Source organism: Notothenia rossii (assembly GCF_949606895.1).
Source record: "Notothenia rossii genome assembly, chromosome: 5".
NCBI classification, from domain to species: Eukaryota; Metazoa; Chordata; class Actinopteri; order Perciformes; family Nototheniidae; genus Notothenia; species Notothenia rossii.
The window spans coordinates 10330435-10350298 of record NC_136903.1 but is presented as its reverse complement, the minus strand read 5'-3'; the positions used below and the strand labels follow the sequence as shown (position 1 = coordinate 10350298).

At 42.2% G+C, this 19864-nt stretch overlaps 1 protein-coding gene across 9 annotated transcripts in view; it reads left to right on the top strand.

The window, feature by feature from the left end:
- The window catches only part of ankrd26 (ankyrin repeat domain containing 26), a 35603-nt gene that overhangs the window by 2023 nt on the left and 13716 nt on the right, over window positions 1-19864 (top strand). For 5 of the 9 annotated variants that reach the window (XM_079679897.1, XM_079679899.1, XM_079679895.1 and 2 more), the window contains exons 3-30: window positions 203-317; window positions 458-631; window positions 1024-1130; window positions 1641-1778; window positions 2008-2162; window positions 2292-2318; window positions 2583-2619; window positions 2703-2772; window positions 2856-2907; window positions 4094-4290; window positions 7203-7407; window positions 7775-7836; window positions 7921-8014; window positions 8250-8348; window positions 8780-8844; window positions 8931-9000; window positions 9079-9123; window positions 10190-10453; window positions 10557-10658; window positions 10747-10817; window positions 11590-12543; window positions 13806-13981; window positions 15931-15961; window positions 16047-16182; window positions 16273-16486; window positions 16656-16839; window positions 17704-17850; window positions 18587-19049. In XM_079679897.1, the coding sequence (XP_079536023.1) occupies window positions 203-317; window positions 458-631; window positions 1024-1130; window positions 1641-1778; window positions 2008-2162; window positions 2292-2318; window positions 2583-2619; window positions 2703-2772; window positions 2856-2907; window positions 4094-4290; window positions 7203-7407; window positions 7775-7836; window positions 7921-8014; window positions 8250-8348; window positions 8780-8844; window positions 8931-9000; window positions 9079-9123; window positions 10190-10453; window positions 10557-10658; window positions 10747-10817; window positions 11590-12543; window positions 13806-13981; window positions 15931-15961; window positions 16047-16182; window positions 16273-16486; window positions 16656-16839; window positions 17704-17850; window positions 18587-19049 (4454 nt within the window). The remainder of the gene's footprint in view (window positions 1-202; window positions 318-457; window positions 632-1023; window positions 1131-1640; window positions 1779-2007; window positions 2163-2291; window positions 2319-2582; window positions 2620-2702; window positions 2773-2855; window positions 2908-4093; window positions 4291-7202; window positions 7408-7774; window positions 7837-7920; window positions 8015-8249; window positions 8349-8779; window positions 8845-8930; window positions 9001-9078; window positions 9124-10189; window positions 10454-10556; window positions 10659-10746; window positions 10818-11589; window positions 12544-13805; window positions 13982-15930; window positions 15962-16046; window positions 16183-16272; window positions 16487-16655; window positions 16840-17703; window positions 17851-18586; window positions 19050-19864) is intronic. The other 4 variants (XM_079679900.1, XM_079679898.1, XM_079679901.1 and 1 more) reach the window with 4 other exon arrangements.

The window sequence follows — 19864 nt, the reverse complement described above, 5'->3', positions numbered from 1 at the left end:
GAGTTGCTACTTAAGGCACGTTACAGTATAGCTTGTGAAATATCATCATTGATATACAGTATGTCAGGCACCTCAATGAGTGCAGCTGTTCATCAAGGTGCTCTAAAGATAAGCTTACAATTATCCTTGTCAGCTAAGTAGAAGGATTGTTGTAAGAAAAAGATTGCACGCTAATGAGAAACACTGTCATTTACCATTTCAGAACTGCGCTTCATATTGCCTGTGCTAGTGGACATGCTGAAGTGGTGCAGTTTCTCGTTGAGAGCAAAGCCAAGCTTAACCTATGCGACAATCAAAATAGATCCGCCCTAATGAAGGTAATCCTGGATAATGAGAGTCCACCAGAGAGTGGTTCTTCATTTATGTTGAATATATTGTGATGATCAAAGTTTGCTACTTCCCTCATACATTGTTTGAAGCCTGACCTCTGCAATCATATCAATCCCACCTCTATCAGGCAGTGCAGTGCCAGCATGATTCCTGTGTCAAAATACTGCTGGAGAATCATGCCGAGCCTAACCTGGTCGACATCAATGGCAACACAGCGCTACATTTATCGGCAAACATCCCATCCATGTCAACTACTATCGCTCTGCTGGAGCACGAGGCCAACATCAATGCACACAATAAGGTGATTCCGTCTTTCTGTCTACAACAGCTCACAACTTAGTGATGATAGTGGTTGGACAATATTTAGGCATACTCCTGTTATCTTGATTGAAGAAAAAATAATTACCAGCCCTTATCATGCCAAACCATTATTAACGTTTTAAGCCACACATATATGAGTTTCCTTCTATTAAAATTCTAAATGTTTGCTGGGAGATAAATGTCATTTTTGTATGCATTCAGTGGTATATCTGTAGGCGATAGTCAAATGATACAAAATAAAGAAGGATATTAAAACTAAATAAATGTGTCCGTCAGCTATCCTATTTGAGTTTCAGTCTATGATGAGTTGTTGCTGTTCTGTTGATACATTCATGAAAAAAATATAGTTGTTGACTGTGATCTCATATTTAGGAGGGATTCACACCCTTGATTGTGGCAGTCCGTGAGGACCATATCGAGATGGCTGAATTTCTCCTCAAAGAGCGGGCTGATATAAATATCATGGACCAAAGCCAAAGGTCAGTACTGAGCAAAGAGACATTTCTTAAGCATGTCCAATAACCTTAAAGGTGGGGTAGGTAATTCACTTCAGATACACTTTTTGTTTTATTCCATGGAATGCTCTTAACATCCCGATAGCAATGAATATATGAAATGCTTTGACAATAAATCCGTAAAAAAATGTCATCTGTGGAAGCCGTAGCGCTGTAAAAAGCACGACCAATCATCTGAGCCGGCCCGGCTAAAATAACTGGATGGCCTACCTGCCTGTGAGCCTTCCATCTGTGCACAAACTTATCTCGTGCCCTCATTGGTCATGTGTGCGTTCGTGTGTGTTAGAGGAGGGGCTCTGTAAGGAAGTCTGAAGGAAGGGGCAGATTTTTTCCGGTTGTGTATTTTCAAATTCAAGCGCACTCGAGCTGGTTCAAGGTTCTTTATTTGTCATACGTTTCTCCATTTCTACCTTTAATGTTGCATAATTCTTTGTTTACAAATGTTCATTTTGCTATCATTTTTTTAACCCGCAGGTCCGCTTTAATGTTAGCTGCAGGCAATGGACAAATCAGTATGTTGCGGATGCTTCTGAGGTTTGACGCCGATATCACAATAAAGGATACCAAAGGATGGTCAGCCGATGATTACGCTGTGATGAATGGGCATCATCCGTAAGCTCTGATTATTTTCTTTGCACATATTTCCCTAGAGTGGTATTTTTTTTGCCGTTCATGGATTTGTGGAGTCTCTATGGAGTGCAAAACTGGAACAAACTACCAAATCTCTCAAATGGATAATAGTGTTTGTTTATTCATTAGGAAACAATTTAGTTTTACAGTTTAAAACGTTTACTTTTTAAGTCTTCTGACATTTTACATCATTGTCTTGACTCTCTTGTAGATGTTCCCTCCTGATCATTGAGCACAGTACCCAGAAGAATGAAGGGCCGTCTATATCAAATCAAGGGCTGAGCAAGAAGAAGACCGTGTTGGGTAGTCCTTCCCAAAACATTGAAGCGGGCTTCTCTTTGGGAGGACCAGCCATTGATAAAGATGGTAGGGAGATGCATTTTTATCACATAATAATCAATAAGAGTGGTGTGAGGATATTATGTTTGTTTGTAATTATTATTGACTTTGATTATTTGATTTACTCCTCATGCATTACCTCTTGACTGGATCTAGAGCATCGAGCAAATGAAGCAGGGGGAGGTATAACTTTGCTTAGATGAGCTTTTATAGTTCAACCAGTCAAATGCTGTCAGTCTGGTGACAGTACTGATCAATAAGTCCCTAAAGATGGATGTTTATGCTTCTTAATTTGTAGCGCCTCGTGCACCAAACTGTTTCTGCTTTTAAAGAATGACATGCTCTCCTTGTCTCTATTTGACTGACAGATTATATATAAAAAAATGACATGCCTTCCTAAAATGTATCCACCTGATGCTGAACCTAAGCTGCTCGGTTTTCTTGCAGATTTTGAAGACAATTCTCAGTCGGAGTCTTTAAGTCGGTAAGCACAGTTCTCTTTTTGTGGATTATAACCTGGAATTACAATCGCCGTCCTGGCTCAAACCATTCTTCTTACCTTTTCAGGGTTTCAAAGAGTGCTGCAGATGAATGGGCTTCATCAGATGATGACGATGAATCCGTTTTAATCGAAAAGGTTGGTTGCTGTTCCTTTTCTTCTTGTAAACTGAGTTTTTCCTGAATTTTGTTTTATCCTTCAATTGTTATGCTATCTTTCAGAAACCATCGAAGGTAAACCTAAGGAAAATGATTGCATCTAAAAGAGGAAAAGGTAATACGAATATTTTACCCTTATCAGAGCCGCTTTCACACCAAGCACTTTGCCGTACTTAGTTCCCAGCAGGGGCGGACTGGGGGGAAAAAGTGGCCCGGGGATTAATTGACAGACAGGCCCACTTAATGCGCGGCATGTATCGGCCGGCCGGTGACGAAAGTATGTTACTTAACAAAAAAACCTATGCATTTTATGTTATTTTGGACCATTATTCATATAGTAATCACATTACCTGAGCCCCTGAGTTGCCTGGAGAAAAATAGTTGCAGCATATATTTAGTGATTTTAATGTTAACAGATCATTGATGCAATAACATTTTGACCCAATTTGTCTGACTAGACACATGGAATAAAACATGGGCGTAGGAAGCATCCTCAATGTGGGTGAGACAATTTAACAGGGGGTGTGGGCAGGTGGTGGACCTCACCTCTTCTAGGGGGGTCCAGGGGCAAGCTCCCCGGGAAGATTTTTTTTTTTAAATGTTGAAGTTAAATGCATCAATCTGGTGCGCTTTGAGAGCAAAATTAGGGACTAAATCTATGGGTACATCTCTCAACAGCCATATGAACAGATTTACTTTTTCTTTCAACATTTATTTGAACAGCAAATGGAGGCAAAAGTGACTGCACCCAAAACAATAAACCTGCTAGCTAACTAGCCTAAACTAAGTAACAGAATGGGGGCAACACATTCTTCTCCACAGCCGCGCGACCTCTGAGTCAGACGTCCCTTCCCCCTTTTCTATCCTACGGGTACAGCCACTCCTCCTGAACCCCGTTTCCCTGCCAACCCCCCATGCAAGCCCCTCCCTCTGAACCCAGGGCTCGCTACAATACTGTATACAGTACACAAACTATACAAAAACGCCTTTACGCTTTTGGAGCTTGTTTATCCATCTGTAATCAACTTCCAGCTAGGTCTCTCAGTCACTCACTCCAATCAGAAATCAGAACTTTTTTCTCCCCAGGAAAGTACCACCTCTCTAGCAGGGACTAAAAAGGGGGGGAAAGTTCTCATGAACTAAGTTCTATTTTTGGTGTGAACGCAAAATCCCAGGAACTATCGGAACTAAACGGGAAACGGGGAAAAGTACTCCGGTGTGAAAGCGCCTCCTATCAGTGTTCCTCCATAGTTTGTGATTTTTTGGTAGTAATCTTTCATCCCTGACTGCCTGCCTTGTAGCTTCTGCGATACCTGACAAATCCCTGAGCGCTACAGAATCTGAACCAGAGAGTCAGAATAGAGTGCAGAGAATCCCATCCCTCCTTAAGGCGTTACCGTCCAGCAAAGCTCCCCAGCGCCCAGTAGATCCTTCTCCCATGTCCTTCCTGTCCAAAGCACCCCAGATGTCTTCTACCCCTCTTCAAAGCTACAAAAAGGTAAAATATGTGGTGTTGCAGCTGTGCTGATTGCATTTTTAATATCTGTCCTTCTATTTCCCCCCCCCCCCCCAAAACACTCATTACAGCAGACGACCAGGAGCAAAGCAAACAATCAGAGCAGCCGTCCACTAGTAACACAAGGTCAGACTCTCAGGAGGGAGAGGGAGAGGAGGAGGAGGAGGAAGAAGAAGAGGAGGAGGAGGAAGAAGAAGAAGAGGAAGAGGAGGAGGAGGAAGAAGAGGAGGAAGAGGAGGAGGAAGATGAGGAGGAAGAAGATGAAGAGGATGAAGATGATGATGATGAGGAAAGTGAAGAGGAGGATGAAGAAAATGAGGAGGAGGAAGAGGATGATGGCAAATGTGTGGCTTCTGTTGAGGCCAACAAGACTGAATTTGAAGACAAACCCTCTGTTACTGCTGCTCTTAAGATTATTGACGCTGAAAACATACCTGGTGCTGACACCCCTTATAGCAGGGAAACTAGTCCCGGGATTGTAGGAGACTCAGAGAAAGATGCCACTGTCCACCCACCTGGAACAATTAGTTACGCACTGCCAGCAACAGATTGTATCGTGTCGGCCATTAGAGTAGAATCTAAGTTTTCTGATGAAGATGACAGCCTTGGTTCAAAAGGAGGCCCCCTCCCATCCAGACTTCACACAGAAACTTCACCAGCTGTGGTAAAGGAGGAAGAAGGAGAAATGGAAAAGGATGATAATTCCTGGAGCAATGGTAAAGGTGAAAGTACACACGGTTCCTGTGATGGTGCATCAAAAAAAGAATTGTTCAAAGAGAGTAAACGCAGATCTTCATGGGGCTCCTCGTTAGACGACAGTGACAATGACCTACCCAAAGAATATGAGGTAAACAATGAGACCCTTGATCAGAAAAGTGATGTTCCAGATGTTCAACCAGAAGCAGAAACACTACCTTCAAAATGCCCATTAGCTCAACCAAATGTAGATCAACCAGATACCTCGTGGGATTCCTCATCACCACGGGTACCAAGTCCAAAACGTGTCTCGCATCAGCCCTTGATAGAGGAACTTGTGTCTGCTTTGGGGTTACGTTCAAAAAGCACCCTTCAGTCCAAAAACAGACTAGCGAAAGCAACAGTAGATGAATCCGAGTGGGATTCCTCTACTGAAAATAACCATGAAGATGATGCGCATTCACCAGATTTGAAAACAAATATCGTATCTGCAAACCAGACTGGTGAGCAGCAGTGTTCTGATGACTTTGCGGAAGAACAAGATAAAGAAAGTGTTGAGAAAGTTTTAAATGACCCTTCTACTGCAGGGTCACCAGTACCTGAGGGTGAAAAGGCAACCACAATCCATACACTAGATAACGATGAGGTTGAAACATCACAAAAGGAAGACAGGTTAAAGTCGGAGAAGGAAGAAGGCGATGACAGTAGTTGGGATGATGAGGATGAAAGTAATGAGTCAGAAAAGCTGAAGTCAATGGGGACAAAGGATAATGACGTTGAAGCCTGCGGTAACGTCTTAGAGACAAATCATTCCACCCCAAACAAGTCAAGGCCCACGAGCGCAATAGACAACAAGTTAGAGGGAGATGAAGATAATGAAAAGGATCAAGAATCTATTATCGATGGAAAGGATCAGACTGTAGAGGATAACGGGCTGGAGGAGGAAGACAAGCTGGTTGATGTCGACAAAGATAATGAGGGAAGTGAGGACTCTGACAGCCAGGACCAGAGACTGCTGTACGATTTCGCCAGCGCAACGGTGAAAGTGTCTGACGATGATGACGAGGCTAGATTAACTTCATATGTTCCGCTAGAAAAAAGTGGTGCCATTGTTTCCCAGACCAGAGTGTCATCGGACGACCTCAATGAAGAACCGACAAGGACAAATATGTGTTCAAGCCCACCCACTGTTGGTCAACACCGTGACTCAGACGGGAACGCATCGCCTGACGATGAAGCGTTACCTCAGACGGACATTGATGATGTTGATGTGGTCTCGCCTGATGAGGCAGAGAGCTTAGGCATGAACAGTCAAGAAGTCAGAAACATTGACGAGCCGGTCATTCAGGTAAAACAGGAACACTACAGGTAGTTCTTAGTTGTAGCGTAAGAGTTTCTGAAATGAAGTGTGGTCTCTTAAAACCAGCATTTTACAAGCTATTTGTATATCCTTTTCCCAGTGTTTTTCATACCATTGGAGTTGCCTTGTGAAATATGCTATAGATGAGAGTAACAGCTACGTCACTTCTGGGCAAACTATTACATTAAATCGTTTGAAATCGACGATCGGGCTCGATGTATGGTTAAATTCAAATCAGTAGGCGAGTCTGTAATTTGCCAGCTGTTACTCTCATGAGCGGAAAATAATAGTTTAATCATGCCAAAAAGCTGCTGTGTCGTTTATTGCACCTCAAACATTAAAACAAATCCAGAGTTCAGTGTTTCTGTACTTCCTCTAAGAACAAAGGACAGTAAAAGAAGAACTCTTTGGCTTCAGGCTTCATTGCCATTCAAATGACAGCGTTGGTTTCCCCCAAAAGTGGGCGGGCCGTAAAGTGACGTAGATGTTACTCTCATCTGTGGACATCGATCGCCTACTGCTTTTTTTTAACCATATATTGAGCCCGATCGTCGATTTCAAATGATTCAATGTAATTATTTGCCTGTCTGGCCATCGTAATCGGGCTCTTTGACAATCCAAAAATCCACGGTTTTCTTAAATTTCTGATCGGATTGGCAAAAACTTCATAATTTGTATTAACCGCCATTCAAATGACAGCTTTGTTTTCCCCCAAAAGTGGGCGGAGCCGTCATTTTTGCCCGGAAGTGACGCATGTGTTACTCTCATGTATAGTAGAATAAGCTTTTGAAGTTTATGCTTATGTCAAATTTATTTGTAATTTCTTTTTTTTTATTAGAAAGAAGATTCGACTGGGGATGAGGATGATGATGACCAGGATGATGAGGAGGAGGAGGAAGAGGAGGAGGATGAGCAGGAAGAGGAAGAGGAGGAGGATGAGGAAGAAGATGTCTCAGATGATAATGAACAACTTGAAGCAAGTGCAGAGTCCCTTGAGGCCTCAGCTGTTCCTGAAACAGAAGTCTCTAAAGATAAGAAAAGGGGTAAGGAGCTATTTATTTATTATCGATGCACTATGTACAATGCACGGCCAACTGTATTTCTAACACTTCAACTTCAACATCTGGTACCTACAGGCAGTCATTTCCTCAGTAAACAATAACAGCTTCGCCCCTTTATATGGTTTGCTTTAATGACAGTCAGATACACTTTTGATTTCCTTCAACTGTAGACATTCTTACTGAATCGGAAATGATATGATTTGACCAAATCAACTGTAGTAACTATGTTATTGTAAAAATGGTTATTCATTAAAAAAAGTAAGTGCTGCTGCCTTGTGTCTTTTCTCTATATCTCCTTCCATTACTTTTCAGTTTCAGCATTGTAATAAATCTACACCTGTTGAAACAGATTTCCTGTCCGAGCTGGGTCTAGAGCAGGGAGAGGAAGAGCAGGACTCTTGGGACTCTGAGGTACAGTCAAGACACATTGTGTAATATCTATGAGGATCAGATGTTAGCCAATCAAATTCTCACAGATTGCCTTTTCTCTTTCAGTCCCACTCTGAAAACCCCAAAATTCCAAAGCAAGAGAAACAAAGCTCGCTTATCAAAGTTAAAGAAGACACTGTTGAAGAAGAGAGAAAAGAAGGTAAGTTTATATTTGTACTTTTTTGAAGAATCGAATCGTTCAAGGCGCCATTTCACGCTTCAGAAACAATATGACCTTTTGATATCACATTTATAAAAAACTGCTTTCGTGTATAAATGTATTAATATGTGTGTGATACTTTCTGTGGTCTAAAAAAGCTGTAGAATGTGCAATGCAATATAATTTCCATGAATCAAAACAGCCTTTCCAACAATATGTTACATTTCTTTTGTAGACTTGTTTTATATTCCCTCGTTTTTAAGAGAGGAAGGAGGGAATAGGATCCTAGAGCCTCGGAGGAGTGTAGGCAGGCCGAGAGGCAGCCAGGGAGAGGGTATGAATGCTTTGACTCATAGGTCTGAGGAACAGCATGGTAACCATCACCTCCTGATCACCATAAGAGAATGCATGCAGTATACAGTACGCCACTCCACCATGCCTGCTACCCTCAAACCCTATTATCCCACATTTTGGTCATATTTATTTTCTTAACTAGCATTGTCTCAGCAGGTTTTGGCACAAATGATAGAAATAACTAAGTGCAGAATGCTTGGCAAATGCTGAAATTGTGTCCCAGTGTATATACCAGGAATCTAATTGCCCAACGGATGCCTAATCATTGTCTCTTCACGCTAATTAACCATGAGCTTGTTTGCATGGGAATGCGTTTTGATGTTCTGGCAAACTCAGCCAGCTTCACCAGAATGGTTTTTACATAAAAAGTGTATTGTTTTTCACACATTTCACACGTCATGTCTCTTTCAGTTGGAAACAACCATACTGGTGATAATAGACAAGATGTTGAGAAAGATGGTGGTATACAGAAAGAGGTAGGTCCAGCAACTAAATGTCCTAGAAAATCAAGTAAGTTGTGAAAACTGTTGGAAACGTGTTCTTTTTTCTTTCTTTCTTCCAGACTGAGAAGTCAAAGTGGGAACCTCTTCGTGTTTTGAGCAAACTTGAAGCCGATCACGAACAGCAGACAGGTGGATAGAATAACCTGAAGCATTGTGGTTCCTTTTGGTCTGTTGTTTTTAACATGGTAGTCTGTTTCTCTTTGACAGACTTAATGGAAGAGCTCGGTCTTGGTGATGTTGATGATCTTGAAGGTAATCAATAATAACGAATTCTCCACCTTTTGTAATATTTTTTAAATATGGTGATCACAAGGCAGTTGATCATCTAATGCCTTTGTCTGCCACTAAACATAATGCACATATACATAGTCCTTTTTGCAGAGAAACCCTTTTTAGATAAAGAACAGACCGGGGACCCCTTTATGTACCTCTTTTGGAAGGAATTGACGTAGCCACTTTTTTAAACTATCGCCTTGTTATGGTTAAGAACAACCTTTAAAAATATATATTAGAAATATAGATGTAACATTTGCTCCATCTTAACACAGAATACCCATGAATATTTAAATGAATGAATCTGATTTTTTTTGCAACAAACCCTTCTTTCAGAATCACTGATTATCAGGTCGTTTGCTGGTAGATGATATATGTCTGAGTAGCACCCGAAAGCGTCACTTTTAAATATTAAAGGTGGGGTAGGTAATTTACAATTTATAATTTGTTATATTCCATGGAATGCTCTTAACATCCCGATAGCAATGAATACATTAAATGGCCTACCTGCCTGTCAGCCTTCTATCTCGTGCAAAAACTTATCTCGTGCCCTCATTGGTCATGTGCGTGTTCGTGTGTGTTGGAGGAGGGGCTCTGTAAGGAAGTCTGAAGGAAGAGGCAGATTATTTCCGGTTGTGTACTTTCAAATTCTAGCGCACTCGAGCTGGTTTCTCCATTCTTACCTACCCCACCTTTAAGGAGATACATTATTTTTAATCATAAAAAATGGTCTATCTGCATGCAACCCTGGCTTAACCACCCTCTCTATTTTTCTGTCATCATGGCACTTGTTGAAGCTAAAAAAAGAGGTCAGTAAACGTGAACTAGCTTGTAAGAAAGGTGAACTTTGGACCCTGGTAGCTGTCGTTACTCCTTTGAATCCTCAGTCTGATGTGAGTGTAATAGCCTCCCAGCCAATCCCAGATGTTTTTCATTGAGTGGTTGAGTGTTGGGTGTTGTTGTTATCCCAGTGTAAACATACCTTCATCAGCATCAATGTCATTTGTTGTTTATTTACCTACAACTTCTTGTATTTATGACACAGATGCGTCAGACTGGGACTCCGCCAGTACGGCCAGTAAGAGAACCCTGCCTGGCCGCAGAATGCCCTCCCCTGGACTGGAGGAGTCCCCGGAATGCTCTTATCCACCTAAAGAGCAGGAAGAAAACCTGGCTACAGCTGCACCTCCAACAACTCCAAGAAGCATCAACCCCAACCAAACAACACCCAGCACACCCCCTCAACCCGTGCCCCAACCCCAGCCTCGAGCAAAGAAGATGGCGCCTGCAAAACCAGAGAGTGACGAAGGTAAGGCCTATTAAGCCCTTCTGTGATATCATTTCTAAACACTTTTAAACCATTGAGACAAAGGATATTATCACAGCTTTTTCCTCTCTCTGCTCTAATTCAGAATCAGATTGGGAACAAGACAATGTGGCGTCCACTAGCAATACAGCCAAAGTTGACAATCAGCTGCAAAACCTAGCTGAGCTTCAGATAGTGGTTACACCAGGTAAGGCTGTCTGCTTTTCTTTAGGTTGACTACAGATATGTGTGTGCTCACGCCCTGTGTTCGTGATAAAGACTCTCTGTCTCCTTAGGTTCCCCTGAGCTCTCACCGATGGCAAGAGACCCCAAAACTAAGGAAGAGTCTGACCAGGAGCAACCAAAGGTGAGAAACACCCACAAACTACCATTTCTACCAATATGTTGATATCTTATTCCTGACTTTAGTTTGTCCCAGCATCACCATTCCTTTTTTCCAAGGAAATGAAACATTTGATCTGTGTCAGTTCAAACTATTGTGAAATTGCAGAAGCTCTAGGCTAGTTCTGCTCGATTATGGCAAAAATCATAATCTCGATTATTTGGGTCAATAATTGATATCACGGTTATTAAAAACAATTATCCATTTACTTTGAAAACATCCATTTATAAAAAAAAAAAAGATGTTGAACTGTATGTTTTTAACAGTTGATTACCCTGAACTTTAAGTATAATTCAACTGAAAAACCAATAAAAAGTCGTTGCAAGCCAAAATCGTAATTGCGATTAAAATACGATGAATTAAGCAGCTCTATTCTAGGCAAGATCAAAGATTGTTTTCGAAGTTTTGCTCAGTAAATAACAAAGATAGTCCATCTCCAATTTTATCAAAAAAATTGGTAAAATATTTAAATTCACATTTGCAATGTTGGGATAGGGCTACAAATACTATTAGCATGTACTGTGCCAGAAATCAAATGTTCTGTTTTAAACAATATGTGCCAAACAAGTAAGAACAAATTACCTTATCGCAAATATAATCTTTGAGCAATATCTGTATGTTTAAATTCTGCCATATTTGTTTGAATATTGTGTCTTTTCATTTAAAGTCCAAATGTGGTTTTTGTATGTTTTGTCTTGTCTGTGTTTTGTCTTCCTTGTCCACCATGCCATCAAAGGAGGTAGATGGTGCAGTAGATATACGCGAGCTAGATCTAAATAACTCAAATCCATCTGGCCATGCGGGCTCTGACGGTGGAGAAAAGGATCATATCTTTAAAGATCAACCCAGTTATGAAGAAAGGGGTGAAGCTAGTGATGGCGTCCCATGGGAGAATCGCTACGAGAAGCTGTGGGTGGAGGTGGAAAAACGGGAGGTGAAATCCACCTTCAAGAACGTTGCTGGGGAATTAAAAGAGAAGTTTGGAGAACTGCTCAGATCAAGACAGACTGCAGAAGAAGTCGTAGAAGAAGAACAGACCGCGGCGGAATCTACTTCAGAGTCGAGCGATGAAGACGAAGATGGGGAAGTGATTGTGCGGCCGACGGCCAGAGCAAGGAGTACCGTCCTTCTCACCATACCCGAGCAGAGGGAGTCTGGACAGGAAGACTCTCTGGCGGATTCAACTGACAACTCGTTATGCGATGACCCGATGCAGGTTTCAGCGCCCCCCCCACGTAGTGAGACCAACATGCGCCGAGAGTCAGATGTACTCACTGATGAGGTACGCAGATCTCCGTCACCTCCACTCACCACAGCACAAAGAAACAGCTGCGTAGATCACGTTGCCACGGCTCTGAGTGATGATCATACCATGCACATGTCCGATGTTGACCGGAGCACATTCTTAAAGGATGAGGCCAAACTGAGGCCATCCCACAAACCACATCTGGACCTGATCTGGAAGGACAGCAGTTCTCATTTAGCTGATCAAAACAATGCCAGTTCAGAAGAGGACCCTGAGGAATTCGCCAGGTTTCGTCCCGCCTCAATGAGCAGACGTTCAGCATCACTCCCAGGTGTTTCTGATGAAGAGCTCGAGGAGGACATGGGAAGATTTAAACTTGAGGTAGGGGTGCTGAAGGTTGTCTTCCAGGATTTGGAGAAAGAAAGGGCCCAACTCCAGAAAGAGGTAGAGGATGGCCGCCCCTCCTGTAGTCTTGATCGCCTCTTTCTCTCCATTACATCCATGTTCTTCATTTCATTTCTTTTAGTCAGCGGTTTGAAATGGCCCAAACTAGCCATGCATCCTATTTTCATTTTTCAACTTCTTGATAGCCATTTTCTTTAGGTTTGACTTTAAGTTGAAGTGTCCATCTTGCATGTTTCTCTATTTATTTATTTTGTGTCTTTTTGTGTCCTTTTAACTCACATGTCAAATTGAATTGCTGTTGGTTGAAAGTCACATGCACTGCACTCCAGAAAACATGTTGGTTGTTTGGCATTCTTAATACTTCTGCAACACTAAACAAAATTCACACCGGACGCGATGCAAATAACCGCCCGGGTTTCACCGTGGCTGTCAGTTGTGTTTACTCGCGTCGTTCAAACAAGATGTGCTGGCGAGGAGGCGGGGCTTATCTTTATGTAGATACTATGGTAGAGAATCAAGCCAATCGCGCCGCGTCAATCTATCCACTTTACATATAATCTCGAACCACGAACCAATCGCATCGCCTCCGGTGTGAACGTACCATTATGTGTTCTTTAGTACTGATTTGTCCTTAGTTCTGCATGAAACTTGCATGTGTCTTTAAGTTGACTATGTTTGTTTTAATTAACTAAGTGATGTTGTGTGATGATTGAATGAATAATGGCCTTCTTTTCCACAAAAATAAGTGCTTTCTTGGCAGTTTGCTGGTTCTGTTTTTTTTTTTTGTGATATGCTTAAGTTATACTGAAATCCACGGAAGGAATATATTTATATTTCAGCCATCCTTTTGTAGAGTGTTTTGATACCTCCGTGGAAATACAGCATAGAAAGAAATACACTTTATTTACAGACAGTTTGTCATTGTAATTATTGGATAGAATATCTGAATAGTGTGTGAGACGGACGTGTTTAAGAGAAAGTAATACTGTATTGTTGAGCTCATTTGCAATAAGTAAAGAACCGTTGACTTCAGCTTTTTCTCAGTTTAGGTATGCCAAAGCAAGAATTGCAATGCATGGAAAAAATGCATTCCTGTAATTGAACTTAAAATAGCATGTCAAATAGAGTAACCACACCAAGGTGTTAGGTCTCCAATGGGAGGGGTGACACTAAACTATGTATGACAAAGTGTACAAGTCCCTGCTCCAAAATGCATCTTAAAAAGCCTGGCCCCAACCTGTTCCAGTTGGGAATAATCCCTCAAGTCCTGTTATTTAATATTTCACTTTTTGTCTTTTCAGGTTGGCAAAGACACCAGAACGACTGCAATGGTGGTGGAAAAATCCAGTACCTCTTGGGATTCTGGTGGAACGGCATTGGAAGAAGTGGGCACTGAGAAACCTGAGACCAGGTTAGGAGGCATGTCAATTCCAGCGGGAGCAATTCATCAGGAGACACCGCCTGCAGCCATCACGAGGTATGCATTCACTTCTCTTGTACATTGTTTCCCACTGACATTCATCACAAGCACATGTTAACCCTTACAATTTCAGAGTCGCATGCTCCAAAATGTAGTCTGATATTACCTAAAAGCTAGGATGTAACTTGTGTGTGTTTGTGTCTGTAGTTGTCCTGTAAATCATTTCATAATTCTTATAAGTTTGATAAATGTTTTTTACTGAAACTACATTTATTTTTCAATGACGCATTCAGCAGAGAGCTGAACTTTATTTTATTGATTCTATTTGATGAGGTTTTCTTCAGCAAAACCTCCACAAGGGCCCTGACGTGGAGAGGTCACAACTTGTCTTTTTTGTTTAACAGTTTTTATTGAGATTTCAAAATCAGAGAAAATATACATTGAATAGCATTGCATACCTCCATCCCACCCATCCCCTTGATTCCAGATCTGAGAGGTCACAGCTTATTGACTATCAGGTTTATTGCTCTCCATAGCACCAACGGGGAACCAGTGCAATTGCGTCTCCCGGAACCAGTGCAATTGCGTCTCCCGCTCCAGCAGACCTACAATAGCAGCAAACAGGAGGGACCAGCTGTAGAGGAGACCCTACAGCTGGAGCTGGTCCGAGGGGCCCCGCGCAGCAGAGCCCCTCAGACCAACGCTCATGTCAATGGAGATCCTCTCTCTGTGTTTGACGATAGCACATTAAGTGAAGTGTCGGACGATGAAGGAAGGTATATATGCAGTATCAATTTCACCTCTCTGTCACTAACTCATAAGGTGTGTTCTGACTGAAGGCAAAGTGAATTATACAGGAAGCACGACTGTGTGGAAAGTCAATGGAAAGAAGTGATCGGATGTGAACAGTTACAGAATCGCACTAGGGGGAGAAAATGAAGGTCTCTAAAGGCCTTTCTGTAACCTGTAGTAGTTCACTTAAAGCAGGGGTCGGCAACCCCTGGCACCGTAACCAGTGGCACACTAGGAATAAGTGAGCAAAATATTTAAATTGTATTTTCGGATCCTGAACCAGACCGCCGCCAGAGCGAGTCTCCCCGTTACCTGCAGAAGGGAGCCATGCACGCAACGCAGCCCCGCTCTCTTTAACTCCAGTCGACTGCTGCTGCTTTCCTCCGTGGGGAAACTATCAGGGGTGTAGTAGTGCTGCCGGAGCGCGCCCGCACTTCAGACATTGCAGTAGGCTACCCATCAGGAGCTGTACAAATGCCGCAGTTTTTGCGTGGCTGTGTCTTTAGTTGAAAGCCCAGTGGTGATCTGCTCATCTCTCATCGAAAATATTATGCTACACAGGGGCGGACTGGCCATCTGGGTGTTCTGGGGAATCACGGACGGTCGTCATTATCATTATGCCCTTTAACCCAATTATTTAAATGTATTTAAACCGCATCATGTAAGTTGCGCTGACAGGTGAAAGAGGTCCACACACTGCTCCCCCCCCCCCCCCCCCCCGTTGACAGTTCACGAGCGTCGGCACACTGATCACAATTTTTTGTTTAAATGGCACTTCATATCAAAAAGGTTGCCGACCCCTGACTTAAAGGGACAGTTGGACGTTTTAAAAGGGGGTTGTGTATAAGGCACTACCAAATTCATTGTATTACCTCCAGTATATTACCTTCAACACCTTCAGTGACAGATACAACTGAATAGGGAACATTAGAGAAACCACTGGAGTTGTTGGTAAGTTTAGATGTTGGTTCATTGGTCGTTTTTAACATTTGCTTTGCATTCAGTCTAAACAAACTTTCACAATACTGGTGGTGGGTGATCAGTAGGAATACATTTTCCTTCCTACAGTACATAGGTGCATGACTAACCAATGATTTCCATAAAAATGAATAGTATACTGCATTATACCATTACACGTTCAACAAGTCTGCAATGCAGCTATCATAGCAAATCAGTTTTTCAAATAACCCCCTGTTTTAATTCTCTGGGCTCAGGTTTCCAGCTAGTGGACAGCAGAGAAACAAGGTAAAAGACACATTTGCTTATTAACTTGTGGCTGGAAGTTTGAGAAAGTGAATCCTATTCCCAACCGAGCTGTTTCCATATGCAGAATCCTGAAGAAGTGGAGATGGCAGAAGACTTTGATGAACTCACTCAGTCGTCGGACACAGCCACGGACGACTCTCCCACTTCAGGCTATCGCCACGCGTCCCTCCTCATTCAGAAGCTGGACTCAGCCACTTTGGGTACTGATTCAAATGCTAACACACATATAATTAGCTAAATACATGAAGGCAATCCACCTTTGAAAGAGACTTGCAATATTATATCCCTAGACTCGAGAAGCATGGTGAAGCTGCAGAACATTTTCCACGAGTATGAGCGCTCCATCCAAAAGGCAAGGAGTCGCCATGGGTACCTGTCAGACAAGGTGAGCCAGCTGGAAATGGAGAGGGCGGAGTTGAACAGCTCTCTGGAGGAAGTTAAAGATGTGAAATCGGCCTTGGAGCGCAACCAGCTGGAGCTGCAGTCTGAAGTCCCAAACCTCAAGTGAGAGCAACTTCCTTTCCTAGAACGACAGCTTCCTGTAGCCGTTCCTTTTACATGCTCTTGCTCTCTCTTGTCATATTTGTGTGCAGCATCCGTCATGTGATGGCCTAATTTATGGATCTTTTTTAAATGTATTTAAAAACGATATTTCGTCTGAAACTTGCTATAGATTCCAGCTGAAACAGGAGCAGGAACATCGCCGCAACGCCACCATGATGTACAACACGACCAGAGACCAGCTTAGAAGGATGGAGGAGCAGCACCAGGTGGAGGTGCAGGACAAGCAGAAGGTGGAGCTCACCCTCAGGAACCTGGAGCTGGAGATGAGAACACTGGTCAACAGCATGAAGCAGGTACAGCATCTTAAAGTCCATTTGTTTTCTGTCAGTGCGGGACCATTTTTCTTTTTATTATATTGATGTTGGCTAATGTCATGTTAACAATATCACATTATGTTTTAAAATATCTTTAACTAAGCTTTAATGTTTAGATCATTTCACATTTTTTGTATGATGCTTAATACTCATTATTAGGCATTAGTTAAAGCTTATGATGATGTAATGAGATCAACTTTGTTTGGTGTAAAACAGATTGATGCATTAGTTCACATGTGTCAAACTCAAGGCCCGGGGGCCAAATCAGGCCCTTGGTGGATTTCATTTCGGCCCGCAGGATAATTTCTAATTCCTATTAGATCTGGCCCTCCGGTATATTGCACGCACACCTTCACTCCATCCTGATGGTCTCCTCAGCTCAGAGCCTGACCCCAAACATTGATGACCTTGCACCCAAGATGAGATGCCAAGTATCCAAACTAGCATCACAGAGCAGCACACTGAGTTTAGATGGATGTTTCCTTCTACACTTTGTTTCTCACGACAACAGGGCATGTTTGGTTTTTTCTTTGAGGGAAATAGTTTTCTTGAAGCTGTTGTTGGCCTGTGGAGAAATGTAATCTAAGAAATGACTCTGGAAAAGCTGCAGATAGAGCCATAAGAAATGAATGCAACTGATTATTTAATGTTGTTTTTATTGGCAATAATTTAAGCTTTGTTAGTCCCAGGTTTAATATGTGCAATAAGTTCATTTCAATAAGTTTTGCAATAAACATTGAACCAGTCCGGCCCTCAACTAGTACCCATTTTTTTAATGTTGACCCACTTTGTATTTGAGTTTGACACCCCTGCATTAGTTGGTTATATGTTATTTACTCCCAGCTTGAAGAGGACCACAGTGAGACCCAGAGACTGCTCGCTCAGGAGCGCAGCGCTCGGACGCTGCAGGAGAATCTGCTCAGCAGCCATCTCCGTAAGCAGCAAGAGATAGAGCACGAGAACAAAAGAAACATCAGCAAAAGCAATGAGGTAATCTTCACACGGTGATATCCATCATTTTAGTTTGTTTATATGGTTTAGAATCGATGGTATTTTAACATGTATAACCATGGGATGTTGTGTTTCTTTATATGTAGCTGGAAAGGAATATAAAAAAGGTTTTGAGGCAGACTCTTAACGCAACATGTGAAATTATTAGACTTTCAAATTCCAATATTTTCCTATACATTTTATTTTGAATTTTTATCGTAATTTGGGAATTTAATGGTAAAGTTTACAGTTTTTTCATTTGTGACTTTATTTTATTTGTTTGTATTTCAAGTTGTTGTTTTTCTATAGATGTGAATACTTTTGTCATACATTTTCATACAACTCCACACACACACACACACATTCCTTGTGTGTGTGTGTGTGTGTGTGTGTGTGTGTGTGTGTGTGTGTGTGTGTGTGTGTGTGTGTGTGTGTGTGTGTGTGTGTGTGTGTGTGTGTGTGTGTGTGTGTGTGTGTGTGTGTGTGTGTGTGTGTGTGTGTGTGTGTGTGTGTGTGTGTGTGTGTGTGTGTGTGTGTGTGTGTGTGTGTGTGTGTGTGTGTGTGTGTGTGTGTGTGTGTGTGTGTGTGTGTGTGTGTGTGTGTGTGTGTGTGTGTGTGTGTGTGTGTGTGTGTGTGTGTGTGTGTGTGTGTGTGTGTGTGTGTGTGTGTGTGTGTGTGTGTGTGTGTGTGTGTGTGTGTGTGTTTTAACGCAACATATTTTTTTTCCTGTCTGTAGGCTTTGTCTCAGCTCACTGAGGCCAGTGACAGGGAGAGGGAGCTGCTCCAGCAAACTGCCACCTTCCAGGAGCAGCTGAGCATCCTCAGGGCAGACCTGGAGCGTTCACAGGCCAACAGCAGTCTCAAAGAGAGTCACCTTTTGGAGGAGAATGAACACCTCAAAGAGCAGCTGGAAGATGCTCGTCGAGATCTTAAACTCAACAGTGAAGCCCTGACCCAAACTGTGTTCAACTGCAATAACCAGCTGACCGCCTTGAAGTCTGAGTTTGCTATGACGTCAAACCGTCTGGAAAACGAGCGACAGACTCGCGAAACGCTGGACGCAGAAGTCGATTCCACTCGTGTCCGCCTGGCTGGAGCCGTAAAGGAGGCGGAGCTTTGCCTGTCAGCTCACACAGAGACAGAGAGAGCTCTGCTCCGGGAGAGAGAGGAACACCAGCGCCTTAAGGACAGACTCACAGGTTGGTAGAGGTAGAAACTGATGGATAGCTCCAAGACAAGTTGGGCTTTATTTTAGACTAATTTCATGCTTGGAGACATGACATTTATTTATCAAACAGGAACTGCAGCTTGAAAAAGCAGTTAGTAATCTAAACAGCTCCTTATTTTTAATACACATGCTTATTTCCTTTATCTAGATTTGTTTTTAAGAAAGATAAAGTAAAAGGGCTCACTTTAGGACAGGGATGTCAAACTCAACTTCATCGAGGGCCACATCCGCATTAAGGTTGCACTCAAAGGGCCGGTTGTAACTTTAAGACTATATAAAAATACATATATAAATATTTAATATGTATAAAATAATGTATTATTTTACATTATTGCCTCTGCATTGGATTATTATCGGATCGGGGAATAACTTCATAATTAACTACGTCTGAAAGCAGAAGTCTGGGGCAAATAATTGCAACTCTCTTCAGTGAGAACGTCACAAAGATTTAAAAAGAAAAGCCACATTTTAAGAAAAAAGTCAAATTTTGGGGGAAAAATAACATTTTGAAGAAAAAAATGTCAAATTCTGAGAAAAAGGCATATTTGAGATGCATTGTGGGACATGTAGTTTATGGGCAACGTGCTTCTGTAAATCGGCATGTAACCGTATAATAAACATATTATATTCTTTGCAAGCTCTTGTGGGGCCGCATGAAGTTAAGTCAAGGGCCGGATTTGGTCCCCGGGCCTTGAGTTTGACACCCCTGCTTTAGGAGTTGCCCCATCAACACTGACTGCATACAAAACTCAAATCATTATAAAACATATCATCATTGTCAACCAC